Below are 18,544 nucleotides of genomic sequence, written 5' to 3'. Positions count from 1 at the left end.
AATTATGGTTTATCAGTTGGTGGAATTTGAAATCAACTGTTGATAAAGTTTTAAAAATGAGACACTGCGTTGAAAAGTTGGAAAACATTCTTTTACTTTTTCGTGAGCGTGTTCGAGTGGTGGGTGAAGGAGAGTCAAGCATGAATATGTAAAAAAAGATTACAGGGGATTTCAGAAAATTATTCTGATGAATACATCAGATATGGAATTTTATTCAAAGTTCATACTAAAATTTAAGAACATACGCTACTCTAAAGTAAAATATTAAAAAATCCACAAAATTTTCATTTCTTATCTGTATCGGCTTATTCTTGAGGCCTGCAATCCGTGCATTCCGCGCGCACTGGAGGAGGAATGCTGTCCGAGACATTAATCCGTAATGCTTGCTGATTCCCCTCATTTGCAGGAACATGGAGGAGAGCTTCCATGATTAGGATTTCCCAGTCTCGAGGTCGGAAAAATGAATACCAATTGCTATCTGCTCAGAAACTTGTTTCAGTATAAACTAGTTATTTTTACCCAGAAAAAATGATTTGAAGCCGCAGCATTTACATATTTCTTGAATTGCAGCAAAGAGAAACTACTACAGATAACTTGGAAACACGACTTCAATCCTACCCCAAATTTACTTTGCCTCTAATTATTTAGTTATGTTCACAGAAGAAAACAAACTCGTCATCTATTTTTACCCACAAATCCTAATTACCGTCGAGTAAACTTTCATGCAGATGCCATCAACTTAAAGTGCTTGTGGCAGATCTGATTTGACTATGAAAAGGCTGCACCATACAGAGAACTTCAAAGGAAAGACTCAAAAAAACCAAAAAAGCGAACATCATGTGTGTGAAAGGAAGAAACAGGTGTATAGCTAACACTAACCTCCACTACGAACTGCCTTCAACTGGAAGATTCCATTCCCTTGTGGTCCCGATACTGGAAATGAGCAAGACACAGAATGCCTCTTGTGAGCAACTGCAAGAGATGCACCGTACCATGGTCCCTTCTTAATCGGCTCCCCAATAGCTTCTATTATGGCCTGATTCTTACTTGCTTTCTCCATGGCTTTGCTGGAAAATATTCAGTAGAATATGAGGATTAGCACCATTATATTCCCAATAGTGATGGCTAGATTAACTTCTTTTCTAAGCAATAATCAAATTTAATAGTTTCTCAGACCATAAATTTCATTAATAAAACTGGTGCCTAATGTTGCCATGCTCTTAGATATTGAGACAACAAGTAGAAGGAAATCCAAGAGACATCTGTTAGCTATCATGCATAGAGTATTTCCCACATTGACCACAAGAAGAGCGGGTATATCAGGTAATGACCGTAACTATTCAATCCCATTCTTATTGGAAGAAGTCCATCCACTTCAGTTAAGGTCCTATGCTGCTTTCACAACTCGCTCCCATGTAAGAACCCTTGGGCTCATAAGCTAAAGATGACTAGTTTTTCATTGTAAGTAAGCTAAAGATCAGAAATTCCTATACATGAATAATTCTGTGGCTATCAAAGCGAAGACTTGGATCACAGCAAAGAGAAGAATCATTGTTAGAGAACATGATGGGAAACCTAGTCCCACCAAGCATTTCACTACATTCAGTGCTTATCAAAGATTCTTCGACTATGCCATTCATTAAAAGCTGCTTTCAGCAACAAAGTCATTGTACTTCACCATTTCCATGATTCATCCTTCATCACCTCATTACGTGCTTTCAGACATAAGCACATGAAACTTAACAGATAAATATGCAAATATGCCATTTCCAGAAATAGCTCTCAAGGTAAAATCAGTTACCAAGATGCAATATCCAAAACCAATTCCTACATGTTAGCAGAAGGAGAACAAATTAAGAAATGTTTTCCGTTTTTCTTTCACATTTCCGTTGAACATGAAGATGATAGGCATGCAGAACCCCGACATTTCAAACTGTACATGCCATGCTTCTATAATATTAAAGGATGTCTCAATTAACTTTTTTATAGAAATCCTCCAATTATTTGTTTTCATCCTTTTGTAGAAGCGAAAATTGGCAGTAAGAATTGACACAAAATGAAAGAGCGATAATACCTTTTCTTAAGGTAGGTAGAAGAGAAAAAAGAGGCCGATAAATGACAGGGAACCAAATTGTGAAATGAAATTACTCTTCCAAGCTAGGGAAAATGGAAATGCAATAGAGAGGCAGAAATGAACTTTTTCCTCCACATCTCTATCCTCCTTATAACTAAGCAAATAGCAGAGAAATTTTGATTTTCTTAAACTTCAGATATCCATCCTTTTCATTTTCCTTACCAGCTATATAGCAAATCTTGGTATAACATGTTTTAATGACCATTGAGTTCATGAAAACTAGAAGTGACAAAACAGATTTCTCTGTCTGCACTGCAAGATTCTACTGTTGCACAGATTTGATTCAACCTAAATTTCAGTATGATTATACCAAACCTCGCATCTGATCAAGAGCCACTAAGAGACAAATTAGGTATGTCAAAGTGCCCAAAAATAACTATCCATTAACAACGCACTGAGAATAACTATCATTGGTTTCATGAACACCAGAGATGACAAACCAGAGTTCTTGCACAGTAAGAAAATTTTTTTCTGTTGTAGAATTAAGATTTCTGTTTATTCGCATCAAGGAAACAAAGTTATTCCACCTAAGACTGAAAATAAAGGGTTCCAAAAGGGCGGGTTAAATATTTAACAAACAACATATTTATGTTTATCACGAGAATTCAATAAATTGTCACCCAAGATTGGAGGCTGCTTAAGCTCAGGTCAATATTTTTCCAACTGGACTACTGTTTCACCTCCACACTGCAAGCATCACAGATTCTGCATGAGTTTATCAAGATTAGGAAATTTTTTACTGAGAAAATAATTCATTTTTTTTACAGAACTCTGGCAGATTCAATAGTTGTATGATTTCTTTTAAATGTTCAACCTAATTTCAGTGTGGATATGCCAAACCTAGTATCTGATCAAGGGTCAAAAACAACTTTGATGTGTCTAAGTGCCCAACAACTCCAACATCTACCACGTATGAGAATGAGACTCAACAATGTAAAATAACACAAAAATAGTATTGATGCAATGCTGAAAATGGTATTGACACCACCTATATAGCCCTCAGGCATGCATGGCAAGCTACTCATTCATGGAGAACAAAACAAAGGAATACCACAAAAATGCTACAAGAATTTTCCAAGAAAAAATATAAATTTGAATTTAACATCCTCAGAATGAAGCACTTGAAGCCTATTTACAAGTATACATTTCTTACATCTGACCATTGGTAATATGTATTTGTTATAAATCCATCATATTATTCATCTAATTTTTGCCTTTCCATGACTATGGAGTTAAGGAAAGTTCATCTAGTTTTTGCTTTTCTTTAATCTAGTAGCAAAAACTATAAAAACTACATCCTATGCTAAGTTAGGAAATCTAACTTGGCAATACTGCCATGCAGATCATGCTTAGCATATTGCAATTGCCAAGTCAATACTGTTCCTGACAACTTATGTAGTTCCAAAAATTCTAAGGGTAACTGTAATGTAGTCACAAAAAACTAATAACAACTTATGTACCCAGACTGAAATCCAATTAGGTCAAAAACAAACTAGAAACTTAATTCCTGCTAATTGCCTATTAAATCAGAAACCTAAACCAACAAGCAGCAGCATCTGTAACCACAGATTTTAATAGCTCTAAATTATAAATGGAATAATAAATTGAGCAACCATTTTTCTTAATCCACCAAGTTGGCAAGTTCAACATTTCTTTAGTTGCAAATTAATTTATGTTTGACAAAACGATGGGTGTTTCTTTAAACGTTGATAAAAGTTGCAAGTAAAATAAAAGTATACCTGCTACAGCCATGATAAATGGCAAGATCATCAAGAGCACTCAAAGCAACACCGCCGGTGATGGTAATCAAGACAAAAGACACTGCTTTACGACCAAAAGAACTATCATTTCCTTCATCTAAAGATTTTGCCGAACTGCACAGAAGCAAATTTCATGAGTCACTTATCCTCAACTTCAGTTTTCATTTTACCTCTCTGATTGAATAACCGGAAAGGCTTGATATTCTCTATCACAATGCACAAATTGAGAAGTAATTTAAACTCCTGAGATCAAGTGCGTAAACATTTTCGCTTCCGTACCTTTACTTCTCAAGATTCTTTTCAAAATAACTATTTAGGTTTAGAGAATTTTTTAGTGAGAAAACGAAAATAGTGTTTTCTGGAGTTTGACATTTTCTTTTTCGGGTCAAGAAAAAGCCATAACGCAAGCGAATGGGTACCCATAACCAGTGAATTCATCTAACCGAATGAAAACTTGAACCTAAAGCGACACGAAAAGGAGGATTCAGAGAAGAAAGTAAAATTTTCTACCTGCCAGTTGGAGAACGCTTGAATAAGGAACTAAATCTTCTCGCTAGCATCCTCCGAGTTATTCTTTTGTTCAATCTGCTCCTCGGATTGTCGTCGTCCCCTTCTCTCTCTACTTCGTCAAATTTTAGTAGTTGAGATTATAAGCGGCAACACCGATCGATTCAGCGGGGACGCCGATGACTGAACCCGAACTGCGGCGTCTGTTCAACTCGGCGGTGCTTCGATAGTTTATATTTCGGACATCGATGTGATTTATATTTTTTTTTTATTTAAATTATTCAGCTTTGATTATATATTTTAAAATTTTAAAATTAAAATATACACAAACCTTTTCTTTCTATATTTTAAAAAAAAATTACATAATTAGCTTATATAAATATCATTTAAATTATATATTTAAAAAATAGTTTATGTAGAATAAAAAAAATGTATATTTTTAATTTTTTTTTCTGTACTTAATTAGCTTAAAATAAAGAGCTTAATTAGTCCTAAATGTTAAATCCATTCATATATTTTCTTGATTCAAAGTTTATGAGTTTATTTAAGAAAATAAGCTGATAAATATTTTTGAAATTACTCTTATATAAGTTGTTATTTAATTAAAAATAAAAATATAACAAAAATACCTTGAAACATAAAATATTAAGGTTTAAGATTCATATTATCATATATTTGGTCAATACTAATTTATTTTAGAAAGTTTATTTTTTATTAAATAATTATTATAATTGCAGTATGTTAATTTTTGCAAAATTTTTAATTACATTTTTTCTTTTAGAAATCAGTTTATATATATATATATATATATATATATCAACTATTTGAACATTAAAATTTTCAAACAAAAATCACATTATTAATGCAGTTTCTCATCTTCTATTTCTAGCTATTGACAAACATGTACTACTGGAAGTGGAAAGACCAGACCTCTTCTAATCTCCATTATCAACTTACCTTTTCACTATACAATCAAATAACTGTATCAGATTGCAGATACCTGCTGCTGGGTTCTACTTGATTTCTTAATCATTCCTTTAACTTAAACAGAAATTCTATCAGAACCCTCTTTAATATTTACATCAAGAATGATAAATCTAGTAAATTTAGATGATCTGCTATGCAATCAATAACTTGTAGCGACCACGTAACTTAAATACATGAGTTGAAGATGAAGCAAACTCCATCAAAGTTTAAATCTAGCCTCTTTCATCACCCACCCAGTTGTTCTTCTCCTTGGGTCCAGTAGGGCCTTCCTCTCCGTATAACTCCATTGGTAACTTGCAACACATGTTCTCCACTCGGAATCTGAACAACAAAGGTAAGCGTTTAATCACCTTATTCAGTTCAGTGCTTGAACCGTAGACAATTTTAGGACCCCATTCTCTCATGAACTGCAACCAACCAGGCTCAGCAACAACTCCATCACCAAGATATTCTGCTGCAATAATCTCATAATGGCTGCTCGAATCCACGTATAGACTACTACGTGCAGCATCATTCCTTACTCCAATTCCAAGCTTAATCAATCCTTGAAGATAGATTCCAGGATGAGGGTAGCTTGCATGTCCATTTTTTGACGAATAGACAATGGCTTTATTACCTTCTATATACTCCAAATCATAAGCATCCACCCATTCACCACCACTGTGCTGGGAGAAGTATATGCTCCATAGTTCTCCGGTAAGGTTGCAGATTCGGAGAGTGAAATGTTCCCAATCGCCTAGATGTTGTCCAACCTTGCTAAAAGGCATATTCATTTGTCCAATTTTAAGCGTGCCTGGTCCATTAAACGGACAAAAGACCCACATTGCAATATCAGTAAAAGTCCCACCAAGAGCAGGCTTCACATGTACATAAAGTTTAGCACTCCCTAAATTTCCATAGATAATACTGTTTCTCCGTTCATCAGCTGGCAAATCTATCCAAAACTCACCATCATTTGTTCCACCACTAGGCAAATTTGAGCCAGTAGCATCGATAGGTTCACCAACTGAATTCCCAGCACTGTATAATAAAGCTCCACTCCTGAAAAACCAAGAAACAGATGAAGGCAAATATACCTCGTTAGGATGGAAAAACACAGTTGGTCCATAGTGCTTGATGAGGGCATGAATTTGATCAAGGTTTGGCATTGCATGCAATGTCAGACCTAAATTCCTCAAGCATACTGTTTCCAGATCTTCCCCACGTATATAGTAGCTACTACAAAAGAAAGTCCCTACACATATGCCTTTCCCCAACATTCCTCGCTGTGAGGGTCTTGTTTTCCAAATTTGAAGTGGAGCATCTGAAAATTTAGAACTTATGTTTATTATAACTTTATATGCTTCACATTTATCTGTCAAGTCTGCTCGAACACATCTCACTTCATGCAGTTGGGGTTTATCAGAAGTATTTGTAACCACGTAGCCCATAGGCTTATAGCCGTTAGGAGGCTTTGGTAGCCAGATAAAGCCACATCCTTCATAGCTTTCATCACTCCAATCATATGAACTCCAAATTAAGGCATAATCAACAGGCTCTCTAAGAGCTGGTAGGTTAGTAGGGCTAAGCACATTTTCACTTGGTTCGCAAGAAGCTAATTCTCTAGCCAGTAGAACATAACCTCTAAAAGGTTTAGAATTAGACTGGCAGTAGTGACCAAGGCAATGAAAACCATCAGGTATTCCAACTGGTTTATAAAATGAAATGCCCTTCTTTTTGTCTTGCGATGGACTATAACCCCAGATGAATTCAAGCCGGAAGCTTTTAGTAACTTCTATTTCTCCGAGATTTATTCTTCCAGAAGCAAATCCTTGACCTGAGAAGGCAGCCACGTAATTAGAACTTCTGAAACAGCAAACTATACCCAAAAGGATACCAGGAGGCCTTGAACAATATAATAACTAATGATAAAAGATTACTTCCAACATTTTGTTTCACCATTGACAATCTAAAATTTAAATCCTTAAAATTATGATAAGCAGACATGCTACTAGACTCTAAATTGTATAGATAAAAATGACACCTACAAGAGTCGGCATAAATTGTTATAACATAACTTGATTTCATTTAGACTTGAGTTACAAATAAACAAGGTCTCCAATGTACCGGAGTACGCTTTTATCATATAGCAGCATACACAAAAGTCATTAACTTTAAGAGATTTAGATATACCCGGGGTTAGATTTTGAGTGTGAGAGAACTACAATAATCTCCAATACTTTTCTATATTGAATCTGAGATCCACCTCTCTTGTAGAGTAGGTCAGACTAAACGAACTGTATAAATATCTTCTGCCGCTTACTTTTCTGCACTATTTTACTTCTTATTTACAGAAATTTTAAAATTCTATATTCAAATCCTAATGCAGGTAATAGTTACGCTAGAAATATCATGGCTTTTTATGCAAATTGCCTGAATCATCTTACGTTCTTGGTATTTCAGGGGAAGCTTAAGCATTATATCATGAAAAGCTGCTACTGGTGATTTGATTTAACCTTTTATGGAAAAACTCCATTCGCCAAAACAATAGAGGAATACATGCATACACATTCATGACTTTTTCCCCACAAAAAAGGCAATGAGAATCTAAGAGATGAAGAGCAACCACTAAGTATGAGTTCTGCCTGTACATTGACTTTAGTTACTGAGAGTTTCGCAACAAACCATCAAAGAGATAAGGCTGCAGCAGGGGAATTGAGAGCTTATGTTAAAAACAACAAGAAAACAAAAACTAAATAACATTACCATTAAAGCTGTAAGCATAAAAGCCTATATTCATGAAAAGACCAATATAAATGCAGAAAAAAAAAAAGTACAGATTCAGCAACTCAAAGTGACAATTTAGGAGCAATGACCCTCTAGTCATGGAAGTTTGGAAACAGTTATGGCTAGATAAATATAACATAAAGCTAAGCTAGAGCTCAATGCAGATCAAAGCTAAATTTCAAAGGGTAAGTCAGGATATTTTGAGTGTCTAATCCACCCTTCTAGACATACTCTGACATTAGATTCTTTTTACAGAAAAGCATTAGGAAAAAATTGAGAGAAGATTTTTTTAAAGCCACAACATGTGAGAAACATTTATTTGATTTTTTTTAAAAGGAAAAGCAAACTTACTCTAAGCAACAATTTTATATAGTAGAACTACTATATTAGGTAGTATCTTGATTATAATTGTTTACTACCAAATCAGGTCGTATGGATTAATATATAAATACTAGATTGTCAATTTCTATCAACTTATACTTTTGAGATAATCAGTTTTAATCTATTATTTAATACGACACAAGATAAAAATTGTTGTATCCTAATTTTGAAAACTTCGTTTCTCTCTTATTACTTGTTAACTCATTCTTTCCTCCACTCTCCTTCCTATTATTTGTTCATTCATTCTTTCGCCAGCCATTGGACTTAGAGCAGTACCAAAGTCTTTGTTCCTCTCAGTTTAAGTTTCTTAAAAAATCAACTCAATCTAATTTAAAAATATAAATAATAAAAAACAAGAAAAGAGGAAGAGAAAAACTGAATCTTAGACATGTTAATTAGACCTCTTAGGTAAAAGCCCATACACTGAAAACATTGAAAAAAATTTCATTCGCATGAAATTGAAACATCAAAGCAAGAAAGTTCGATTTCCAAGCTTCACAAACTTTTAGAAAGAGGAAAAAAAATTCACCAATATTTCTCAGCTTCCTGCACAGTGAAAAACAAAGAAACATGAAGATAATAACCCGTAATCTGAAATAAATAAAGCTAGACAGACACCCGTATTTCATATTCATATAAAGAGGCTAGTATAATCTCAAGAAAATTCCCAATTGAACACGTAGATGAAAATTGCGTACCCGTCATCATCTACCTCTCCAATCCCGAAGAAAAAACAGAAGTAAGAGGAGAATTTAGATCTAAATCATACCAATCAAACCAACAATTCAAATCACCTGGAGGCCATTGGGGAATTGGTGCTGGCAGGGAGAAAGTTTCAGGCTCAGTAGGGGAGAAATTATCGACACCGCTCCAGTACAAGCATTTGCAGCCAAACATGTCTTCGTTTCTCGGATATCATCAGAGATCAAACATAGAAACGAAGCCTGAAATTGATCATCGTCCCAGAATTCCTTCCTTTACTGTGATCATATTCCAAAATTCTTGGCGTCAGCTCCCACTTTCATTGGGTACTTCGTATTGTTTACTTTTTTTTTTTTTTTTGAACTTTCTATTTGCAGATTTTATAGTGGCACGTGTTATTATATTATTTAAATTATTAAATTAATTTCTAAAATTTAATATTTTTTATTTACGTTTATATTTTAAATTTTTTTATTCTTGTAATGTATAAAGCTGAAAACAATTAAAACATAATTTAAAATTATAATTTTATAGAACAGCAAACAACATAAACTTATGTGATCTTAAAAAATAAAAAATAAAAAATTTAATTTTATGATATAATTAGCATTATTTGATTAAAGAAGTTATTATAATGTTTAAATGTGGGGGGGGGTAAATTTGAAATTTATGAAAATTCAATTAAGAAATATTTAGTATTGAATTTTTTAAAATATATATAATATTTAGATATTATCATAATTAATTGTTTAAGTTTTTATATATATTAATTATATTTATATGTCAGGAAAAAATAATATCTCATTATAGTAATTCAAGTTTAAAAATTTGGTCTCACTTAAGAATTTGTTCCCACCCAATATCAAAGCAGTATATACTTACAAGACCCAATAGTTATTATGAGCATCGTAATATATATTATTTTAATTTTTAAATAAAAGCTAAAATTTAAATTTTCACATTAAAATTAAAACTCAGATAGATAACTGGACCAAAAGCTTGTTGGGTATATTTTTGGTGAAAAAAATATATGCAATATTTTGTATAAAATAATTATTTAATTCCAAGATGATATATATACCTGGTTGTGTCACGTCTATGAATCTAAGCCTTGTGACGTCATGTTTGATGTCGTGGCTTTCCACCATTGGCAGAGTGCCTGACACGAAGAAAAGATATTGACGACACGTGAGTGGCAGATTTTGGACGTTTGTGCCACGTGTACGGCCCGCACGCCAAGTAAGACTGTTAAATAGACAGAATCTTTAGAAAAGAGCACATGATGAAAAAAGAATAATCAAAGTCAAAACGCAGTCATCGAATCAAACGGTGGATATGCTTCCTAACCATGGCCCACCAACCCTGCAAAATGCAAGGCTAAGAGCCGAATAAGAAGACAAAAAACCCATGGTTCCTGTACCTTGATGCCAAAAAAGCAGAGAACAAGTTGATATTTTTCTCCTCCACCACACACCAAATAAAGGAAAACCACATTGATTCCCATTAATTTTTTTTTTTTTTCTTTATTAAAGATTTCTAATTTCCGATTGGCTCATTTTATTCATGTATCTGACTGGTCAAGTTGTTAATTTTAATTTTATATATATATGTATGTACTTCTATATATATATATATATATATTGAATCTCTCTTTCTTCTTCTATTGTCCATTTCATGGGCAAAAGCGCCTTCCTTCTGTCAAGACCAGTCACCCTGTGGAGATAAAAAGGGACTGCAATTTGTTTCAGAAATCAAACAAGGGTAGGTCAATGATTAAAGCCTTTTCTTTTTGTTTTAATCATGCTGGTGATGCTGGTAGAAATAGTAATTTGATGAACAGATGGTTGGTTTGGTTTGGTTTGATTTGAACTGATTTGCTTAGTAGGAGTTTAAGAATGGGAAACGATATCTTAATTTACATGATTATTGGGTTTGATTTTTTTTTTTTTTTTTTTTTTTTCTCCCTTTTGGAGTTGAGAGCAGGAAACAAGATGGAGTTTCTCGTGTAGTGAATTTCTTGTTCTGTTTTTCGCAGAAGTTGATAATAGGAAACCAGCAGCCACCAACAGAGGATTCAATCAGAAAACATGTTGCTAAGGAGTTCTTCAACACCAGTATTTGGTTCTCTCCTCCATTCTTTTGCAGAAAGCCCTAATAATAACAACAATCTTCACCATGAAACCTCCCACAGCACTATCAGGCATCACTTCCCACCACCCACCACCGCCCTTCACCAAACCCACAATAAGGTTTCCCTTCACCAATCTACTGGCTCTTTCCATCTCTCTTGTAATTCCTCTCCCATCTCTCCCTCCTTCCCTGAAATCTCCCATTCTAGCAATGGCATCCGGCGAGCTCAATCTGCAGGCAACCTTGAAGGGCTTCTCCATGCTCCTTGTTCCTCCAGCAATGAAGAAAACAGTGGCAGAAATAACCCGCCAACCAAGCTACCGGGGAAAGCCAAGTGCTTGAAGTTGGAGACAATACGTTCTTTCCCAGTTAACAACTCAAGATCTGGGTGTGAGGAAAAAGAAGACAAAGAAGGTGTCAATGTAGGATTTGATGAAGAGACGGAAAATGCTGGAAAGGTTGCAAGAGCACAAGGAGACAAGATGATGGGTATTAATGGTGGTGAATTGGATTTAGCAAACAAGGATAAATTGGTATTGAGAGAGGAGATTGAAATGGTGAACAAAAGCTTGAACCTGGGTTTTGAGCAAGAAATGGGTTTGGTTAGTCAAGGATTGTTTCTAGCAAGAGGGCTTGGCATTGATAGTAATGGCGGTGGTGGTGGTGGTCATGGAGGTGGTGGTGGTGGGGAATTTTTTTCAGCTGGTTCTGGTGGAGATGGTGGGAATAATCAGAGCATAGAAGAGTACTACAGGAGAATGGTGGAGGAAAATCCTGCTAACCCCTTATTTTTGAGGAATTATGCTCAGTTTTTGTATCAGGTGAGTGTTGCTCTCTCTTTGTTAAGTTTGAATTGAAATTACTTGCAACTATGAGAATTTGTTTTAGAGGAAAAATTAATCGGTTACGTCAACAGTCTAAACAAGACCTTGAGGGCGCAATGGAGTACTACTCTCGCGCAATCCTACTAGATCCAAATGATGGTGAAATTTTATCACAATATGCTAAGCTGGTATGGAAACTACACCGTGACCTTGACAGAGCTTCTTTTTACTTTGAACGAGCAATTCAGGCTTCTCCTCAAGATAGGTTAGCGTTGCTCTTTATGCCTATTAATTCTCTCGGTTCATATGTACATGTATATAGGTTTGATTGGCCTGACTTCAATTCTTTGTTTGATTTCAGCCATGTTCATGCTGCATATGCCAGTTTTCTCTGGGAAACGGAGGAAGATGAGGACGAATGCAATGTCGAAAATGCCCACGACCATGTCTTGGCACAAGTCCACCAAGGGCCTGTAGCTTCTGCTAATGCTTAAGACTACAGAAAGAATTGCACTGGCCAATATGATTAGCAGGCGTGTAGAACACAAGTGGTTTTTGTAATATTAATTAACAGAAACATGTGTATGGAAAGGAATAACAACCATTCTGTTTGTACATGATGATTGACATCTGTTAAATGAAGATGCAGGGCACTTGGTTTTTGACAATACTAAACAAGAGAATCCCTTAATTGTGATTTGAATGAGAACCATATGAACTCTAGAATACAAATTAGCTAAGCAGCCATCAGTATTCTAGAAAATTCGAAACTGCATACCTTCGATTTCATGTTTACCCCTATGATCAACCAGGATGTTGATTGTAGCATTTTATGGCCATGCATGGAGATTTCGCATATGTACCAGTTTTCTTCTGGAGTCCTGAATAAGAATGGACATGGGGATCGAAAACAGAGATACATGAATTCAAACAAAAGTTACTTCATATCCAACCACAATGATTGTCTTATCACTTTTCCTCACACAAAATCCCAAAAATTTCCCACTTGAATTGCACATTAAAAACCATTCAAGCGGAGAAGCAGGATATATGTACCAGAGGAAACAGAACAAAAATTGTCCCTCAACACTCCCATTCACTTAAATAACACACCTAAAAGAGTACACATACATTTTCCTGACGCCATCAACAGGTAAGTGTTCAATCAGGAATCAGCAACCTTCTAGCACTCCCAGACAAAGAAAAATTCTGTTAAGCTCCTTAATTTATAGTTCTGCCCATTGCAAACTTAGCTCGTGCATACTTATAGCTTATCGTGAACCACGCTGCTGAAAACCATTACCCCTCAATCTGAATTCACCACCTTCTTGGTTCCCTCCCCTGCCCAAACCACGAGAACCAAATCGTCCCCTTGGGGACTCTGTTGGATAACCACCCCTACCACGTCCCCTTCCTGATCAACAGAACAGAATCCGGATGTAACCAACATCAACAGAATGATACAAGGAATTCCTTCTTATAAGGGAACAAGTAGTATATATATAAAGGATAAAGAAAATGCAAACCAACACAGAAGCATAAATACTAAAAAATAAAAAAGAGACACATACTTCCTCCTCGAATGCCACTGCTGTTTGGTCTCCGCTCCTCGATATAAACTGGCCTTCCTGCCAATTCTATGGGAGATGCCTGTATAATGAACATAAGATCAATCTACCAACAATTACATAATCTAAATCCTTAATGTTCAAATTAGAGATGATATCCTATGATGATTGTGGAAATAAATTACAACACCTGATATATGTGCTTCATCGCTGTCACAAGGCATTATATTGAAGTTAAAAATACCATATCACTAGCTTGAGTCAACAAGCAGAACCAATTAAAGACACCATTCATTTAGGGGAAAAAAAAATACAAACCATAAGATAAGAGAATCCAAACCTTGATAGCATTTTGAACACCAAGCATGTCTTCAAACTCAACAAAAGCATAACAAACGCCAACAACATCCTGCATCAATCAAATACTAAATATAGTTCTTTCCAGGTTATGATTTAAATACATGTGCATGATTAAAAGAAAAGATTACCTTGCGGTTTCTAATGAAAACACCATCAGGCTTGATTCTACCAAAGTTCTTAAATTCCTCCTCAATTTCAGCAGCAGTTACTGTAGAGGACAAGTTTCTTACATAAACGGATTTGAATTCACCTGAAACAATGAACAATAAAGAATCAAGTTGACAGTTCAAAATATGATATGAATAATTCTTTCCGAGAATGAAAATTATTGTAAACAAGCTGCAAGGGGTCATGTCATCGCCAATGTACGAAAGAATGCATTACAAGTTAAAGAATGTATCTTAAATATGTCTTGAAGATCCTCTACACCCTCCGCATTTGAGATACCAAAAAATGGACCTAGATCATTAGATAATAGAATAATCCATAAGATACCAAAAAGAGGCCTAGACCATTAGACAAAAGAATCCCCTAGAATAGAGGGAGAATGCTGATCACTCTCTTCCAACCCTGATCTGACTCAGATGCCTGCCAGACCTGTTGAGTTCCCAATCACCCACTTCAAAGGAGCTCTCCACAACTAATGTACAGAGGGTACCTTGTGAGTAAATGTGCAGGCTCAAAGTGCCATCGCAAAGGACAAAGTCAATGGCAACAAACTAAGCTCTCCAACTCTATAAGGCATTTTAGGAAGTTAAATAATGGAAAATAATTGCAACCAGCTAGCTTCAAAAATACTTTTCTGCAACTATTCCCTGTAATATTGAAAGTTGATATACATCTGAGCAAAAAAAAAAATGAAGTGTATGGTAGATGGTTACCAACCTAGTAAAGGTATCAGGCTAAAACCCTGAACAATTTTTTAAAAAATATTATAAGTTTGCCTATGACATTGTAGTGAAGGAGCTCACTGAAATGACAGCAGGAGGGGAGGATGCTATCACAGCTAAATGTTGTGACAGTGCTCAAATCATCCACCAAAAAACAAACACAACTCAACGATGCCATAACTATTATCACATGATGAGGCCCTCATCTAATGGAAATAGTAGAAATAAAAGGCTTCACCTTCTTCCAATCCTGAGCCATCCTCTGTCACCTCAGCTCCAGATTCAGGCACATAAGATGATGCATAGCTTAACTGTTGAGCAGGGGGCTGGGGTGCATAGTTCCATTCTGAAGTAGTTGGAGCACTCTTGCTAAATGATGTCTGAGTAGAAATAGCTGGTGTTGACGGTTCCTTAGCAACTCGTAGCTACACAGGTAAAGAAACAGTCAATCCTCCAAAACAAACTTTGAACAACTAAAAATTCCAGTATCTAGTCACTCTCATGCATGGTTCTGTTTTATGATACCTTATGGAAACACCCTTTTGGTTCACAATGCTTGTACATTAGACAGGACTTAGTGAAGGTTTCTTCAGTAACAAAGTACAACAAATTTGGATATATATTACACAATTACTCCTATAGAGAATTCAACAAGAAAGGAGGCATAGGTGAAAACAAAATGTACTCAAATGCATGAATACACACATAACCTGCTAACTTAATCACTTCATAGTACATTCAAGATGAAAAGAATATATACATGCATAGCAAATTGTTACCACTTCCTTAGGTAAGAGCAGCTAACCCACTTAAGCACACACCAGCACTCAACACCCACATTGCAATGCACAAGCATTGGCACAGGCATAAAAGCAAATGAAAAAGCAGCAGATAAGTGCATACAATAGAAGCATAGGTTCTCTTTGTAAGCTCCGCCACAGGTTCCTCCACAGCAGCAACTGGGGGTTCTTGCACAGTCACTGTAGTCTGATGAGAAGCAGAGGCCTCTTCTGCAGGAGTTTCCTCCACCACAATTTCAGCCTTGAGGTCCTCTTGCTGTGGAGACTCGGATAAACTATACTTGTCAACAGGATCATCTTCTATATGAACCGAGTTCACATAGTCCCTTGCTTCTTCCTCCAATACATAGTCAGAAACTAGCAAGGCAGGAGAGTTAGACCAACCAATTAATACTTTCAGCTCAAAATGAATCTTAATAATGAAAGAGTGAACAAAATCCAAAAACACAAAGAAGAGCAATGAAAACAGTATCAGGCTTTCAATAAGTAACACTGCTGTGATTACTCTAATATAAATGTCCTGTACCTTGTGGTTCTGAGAGAGGACTAGAAGCATTTATCTGGGCGTCAAGTTTGTTGTCTGATAACAGGGTAGCTGGATGTTGAAAAAATGTTCCATCATCAATGAACTGAAAGATATCATTCAGAACAAAGTAACCCTTCTCCTGAGGAGCAAGGAAAAAACTCTGCACAAATTTCCTTCTGGCACTGAAATCCTTGGTTTTAACAGAGCCGGAAACCATCACCAGAACACCTCCATTCCAAGATTCAAGAGAATTAATAGTTTTGATCTCAATTGCAGCAAAATTTAGTGACATGACCATTGTGTGAATTTGCTGCAGATAGAAAATAGGAAGGTTAAGCATATAAGAAACTAAAAATTCAATATATTGATACAATAATTTGATTTGCAAAGTCACAGGGAAGGAACAAGGGAGTGAAAGATAAATATACTAATGTTGGTTCTGTTTCAATTTTGTGCCACTAGTGCAATGTTCATATTAGAGTAATATGTATAATTATAGCATCAATTTTTACGTTCAAGTTATCTCTACCCTGCCAAAAATTCCTTGGGTTTGGAATACAAAAAGGGGATGCCAGGAGTGAGCATGGGTCAAACATAAAATTTATGCTGTAATTAAAAATAATAGCACAAACATCAAAATTAATGGTGGGAATAACTACAAACAGGATGCAATAGTTTACTTTGTAAAAAAAGAAAAAAGAAATACCAGAAGGATAACACCATTAAGGCGCTATTGACAGCAAATGTAGAAATCAAAAAACATACAAAACAATCAGAAAAATTTATTTTGATCCCTCTCCATTTATGTGATTGTTTACTAAAGTGGAACTTGTATCCACTTCATTTCAATTTGTCATCTATGGCGGTTCATCAATCACGTGCATTTCAAACTTGACAATTAACAATCTGGCTAGCAAAATAATAACCACAGAAAATATTTTCAAAAGTTATTAGAACGAAACCTACTATAAATTGGATAGTTCAGATATTAACAAATAGAAAGGACTAAAATTCTTCAGAAAATAATCAGAAACGTTGCAGCTTTCTGCAAGCTCGAAGGTTATCTACTTCATTTCCAATACTGCTACTGTCAAATATTCACAGGAATATTTCAAAAAATAAATCTACCCATTCATGAAAAAAAGCCCTTGACCAACATAAATCTTAGTCCACAAAAATTCAAACATCCCTCCAAAGTTCAAATTAATTAGCCAACGAAAATCATCTAGTTTTTCCCCGACATGAAATACTCATACAGAAACGCCCTTTTTTGACATATAATTAACACCATGTAATCGTGCAATATATACGGATTTTTTATTTTTTGAAATGAAAGTTGAAGGTGCATATTCCAAATAACAGACGGATATGCGAGTTCTTACCAGCATGGCCGAGGCAGATTCGCTGGAATCCCCGTCAACCCGAATCATGGTGCTGGCATCGGAGTAAAACTGGTGAACGAGATCTGGCTGCTGTTGTAGCACCTGATAGTACTGCCCCACGAAGTATGATCCTACCTGAAAGCGAGAAGCCACAGACCCATTTTCACCAAAACCAACATAGAAAGAGAGAAAATTAAAATGGACCAATAAATATATCAAGGGTTTACCTGAACAGCTCCTGGATAAGGAGTAGCCATTTCTTGCTCTTACCTCACAGCAAGAGCATGCACCGGACCACGATCTAATCTACCTAAAACCCCCCACAAAGTTCCTCGCTCCTATCTAAATTATGATTAATCCAGATCCTCAAAAAAGGCAAAGATTAAAAAAAAACAATAAAAAACACCCACCAAAAACCCTAATTTGCAAACACAGAAAAAGAAGATGAAAAGGTAAGCCCCACTAAACCACTGTAATTGGTTTTATTGTTTCTTTCGTTAGCTCTAATCCTATTTCTTCAACAAAACAAACACGCAGAGAGAGGAAAAAAGAGAGCTTGGTAGTGTGGGTTACGGACTAGAGAGGATTTTGTCGAGAGAAAAGACGGAAGCTTTAGATCTGTGAAGTAGAGATTTGAGAGCCTTTGTCTGCTCCACTGCGGAGGCTGCTCTTATTTAATTTTTTATTTTTATTTTTCATTTTATTAAAATTAAATTCGGAATCATCAAAATATCAAACGGTATATATTCACCGGAGATTTACCCCAAAAAATGTAACAGCTGTCGGGTTGGTGGGGACCACTTTGAAGCCCGTTAAGTACTCCCAAC

The 18,544-nt window shown here is 35.6% G+C and overlaps 4 protein-coding genes across 9 annotated transcripts; 1 reads left to right on the top strand and 3 right to left on the bottom strand.

The window, feature by feature from the left end:
• Window positions 1-169: 169 nt before the first annotated feature.
• Window positions 170-4,658, bottom strand: LOC110811540 (cytochrome oxidase complex assembly protein). Of its 3 annotated transcripts, none has more exons than XM_022038065.2 (4): window positions 4,405-4,658; window positions 3,874-4,008; window positions 880-1,067; window positions 170-489 (listed from the first exon to the last, which is right to left on the bottom strand). In XM_022038065.2, the coding sequence occupies exons 1-4, from the start codon at window positions 4,452-4,454 to the stop codon at window positions 431-433; spliced, it is 432 nt and encodes a 143-aa protein (XP_021893757.2). In that variant the 5' UTR covers window positions 4,455-4,658; the 3' UTR covers window positions 170-430. The 3 variants fall into 3 exon arrangements, with proteins under 3 accessions (XP_021893757.2, XP_021893756.2, XP_021893759.2); XM_022038064.2 differs by having other exon boundaries at window positions 170-478; window positions 4,405-4,657; XM_022038067.2 differs by lacking the exon at window positions 170-489 and adding an exon at window positions 496-779.
• Window positions 4,659-5,311: 653 nt separating this feature from the next.
• LOC110811515 (hypothetical protein At1g04090-like) lies at window positions 5,312-10,414 on the bottom strand. 2 transcript variants are annotated; one of them, XM_088215565.1, is made up of 3 exons: window positions 10,319-10,414; window positions 9,330-9,515; window positions 5,312-7,204 (listed from the first exon to the last, which is right to left on the bottom strand). In XM_088215565.1, the coding sequence occupies exons 2-3, from the start codon at window positions 9,430-9,432 to the stop codon at window positions 5,601-5,603; spliced, it is 1,707 nt and encodes a 568-aa protein (XP_088071691.1). In that variant the 5' UTR covers window positions 9,433-9,515; window positions 10,319-10,414; the 3' UTR covers window positions 5,312-5,600. The 2 variants fall into 2 exon arrangements, with proteins under 2 accessions (XP_088071691.1, XP_088071690.1); XM_088215564.1 differs by lacking the exon at window positions 10,319-10,414 and having other exon boundaries at window positions 9,330-9,599.
• Window positions 10,415-10,850: 436 nt separating this feature from the next.
• On the top strand, window positions 10,851-12,859 carry LOC110811539 (uncharacterized). Of its 3 annotated transcripts, none has more exons than XM_022038062.2 (4): window positions 10,851-10,998; window positions 11,273-12,188; window positions 12,284-12,456; window positions 12,553-12,859. In XM_022038062.2, the coding sequence occupies exons 2-4, from the start codon at window positions 11,325-11,327 to the stop codon at window positions 12,683-12,685; spliced, it is 1,170 nt and encodes a 389-aa protein (XP_021893754.2). In that variant the 5' UTR covers window positions 10,851-10,998; window positions 11,273-11,324; the 3' UTR covers window positions 12,686-12,859. The 3 variants fall into 3 exon arrangements, with proteins under 3 accessions (XP_021893754.2, XP_021893755.2, XP_088071693.1); XM_022038063.2 differs by having other exon boundaries at window positions 10,869-10,998; window positions 11,221-12,188; XM_088215567.1 differs by having other exon boundaries at window positions 10,884-10,998; window positions 11,211-12,188.
• A 257-nt stretch (window positions 12,860-13,116) lies between these two features.
• On the bottom strand, window positions 13,117-18,388 carry LOC110811537 (Nuclear transport factor 2 (NTF2) family protein with RNA binding (RRM-RBD-RNP motifs) domain-containing protein). The gene is made up of 9 exons (XM_022038061.2): window positions 17,945-18,388; window positions 17,718-17,852; window positions 16,336-16,645; window positions 15,913-16,166; window positions 15,248-15,434; window positions 14,248-14,369; window positions 14,100-14,168; window positions 13,763-13,841; window positions 13,117-13,605 (listed from the first exon to the last, which is right to left on the bottom strand). Exons 1-9 carry the CDS (start codon window positions 17,972-17,974, stop codon window positions 13,463-13,465), a joined length of 1,329 nt encoding a protein of 442 aa, XP_021893753.2. The 5' UTR covers window positions 17,975-18,388; the 3' UTR covers window positions 13,117-13,462.
• Between the last annotated feature and the right edge of the window lie 156 nt (window positions 18,389-18,544).

Source organism: Carica papaya, chromosome 3 (assembly GCF_054855325.1).
Source record: "Carica papaya isolate Zhongbai chromosome 3, ASM5485532v1, whole genome shotgun sequence".
Classification (NCBI taxonomy): domain Eukaryota; kingdom Viridiplantae; phylum Streptophyta; class Magnoliopsida; order Brassicales; family Caricaceae; genus Carica; species Carica papaya.
This window is presented reverse-complemented; position numbering and strand designations above follow the sequence as displayed.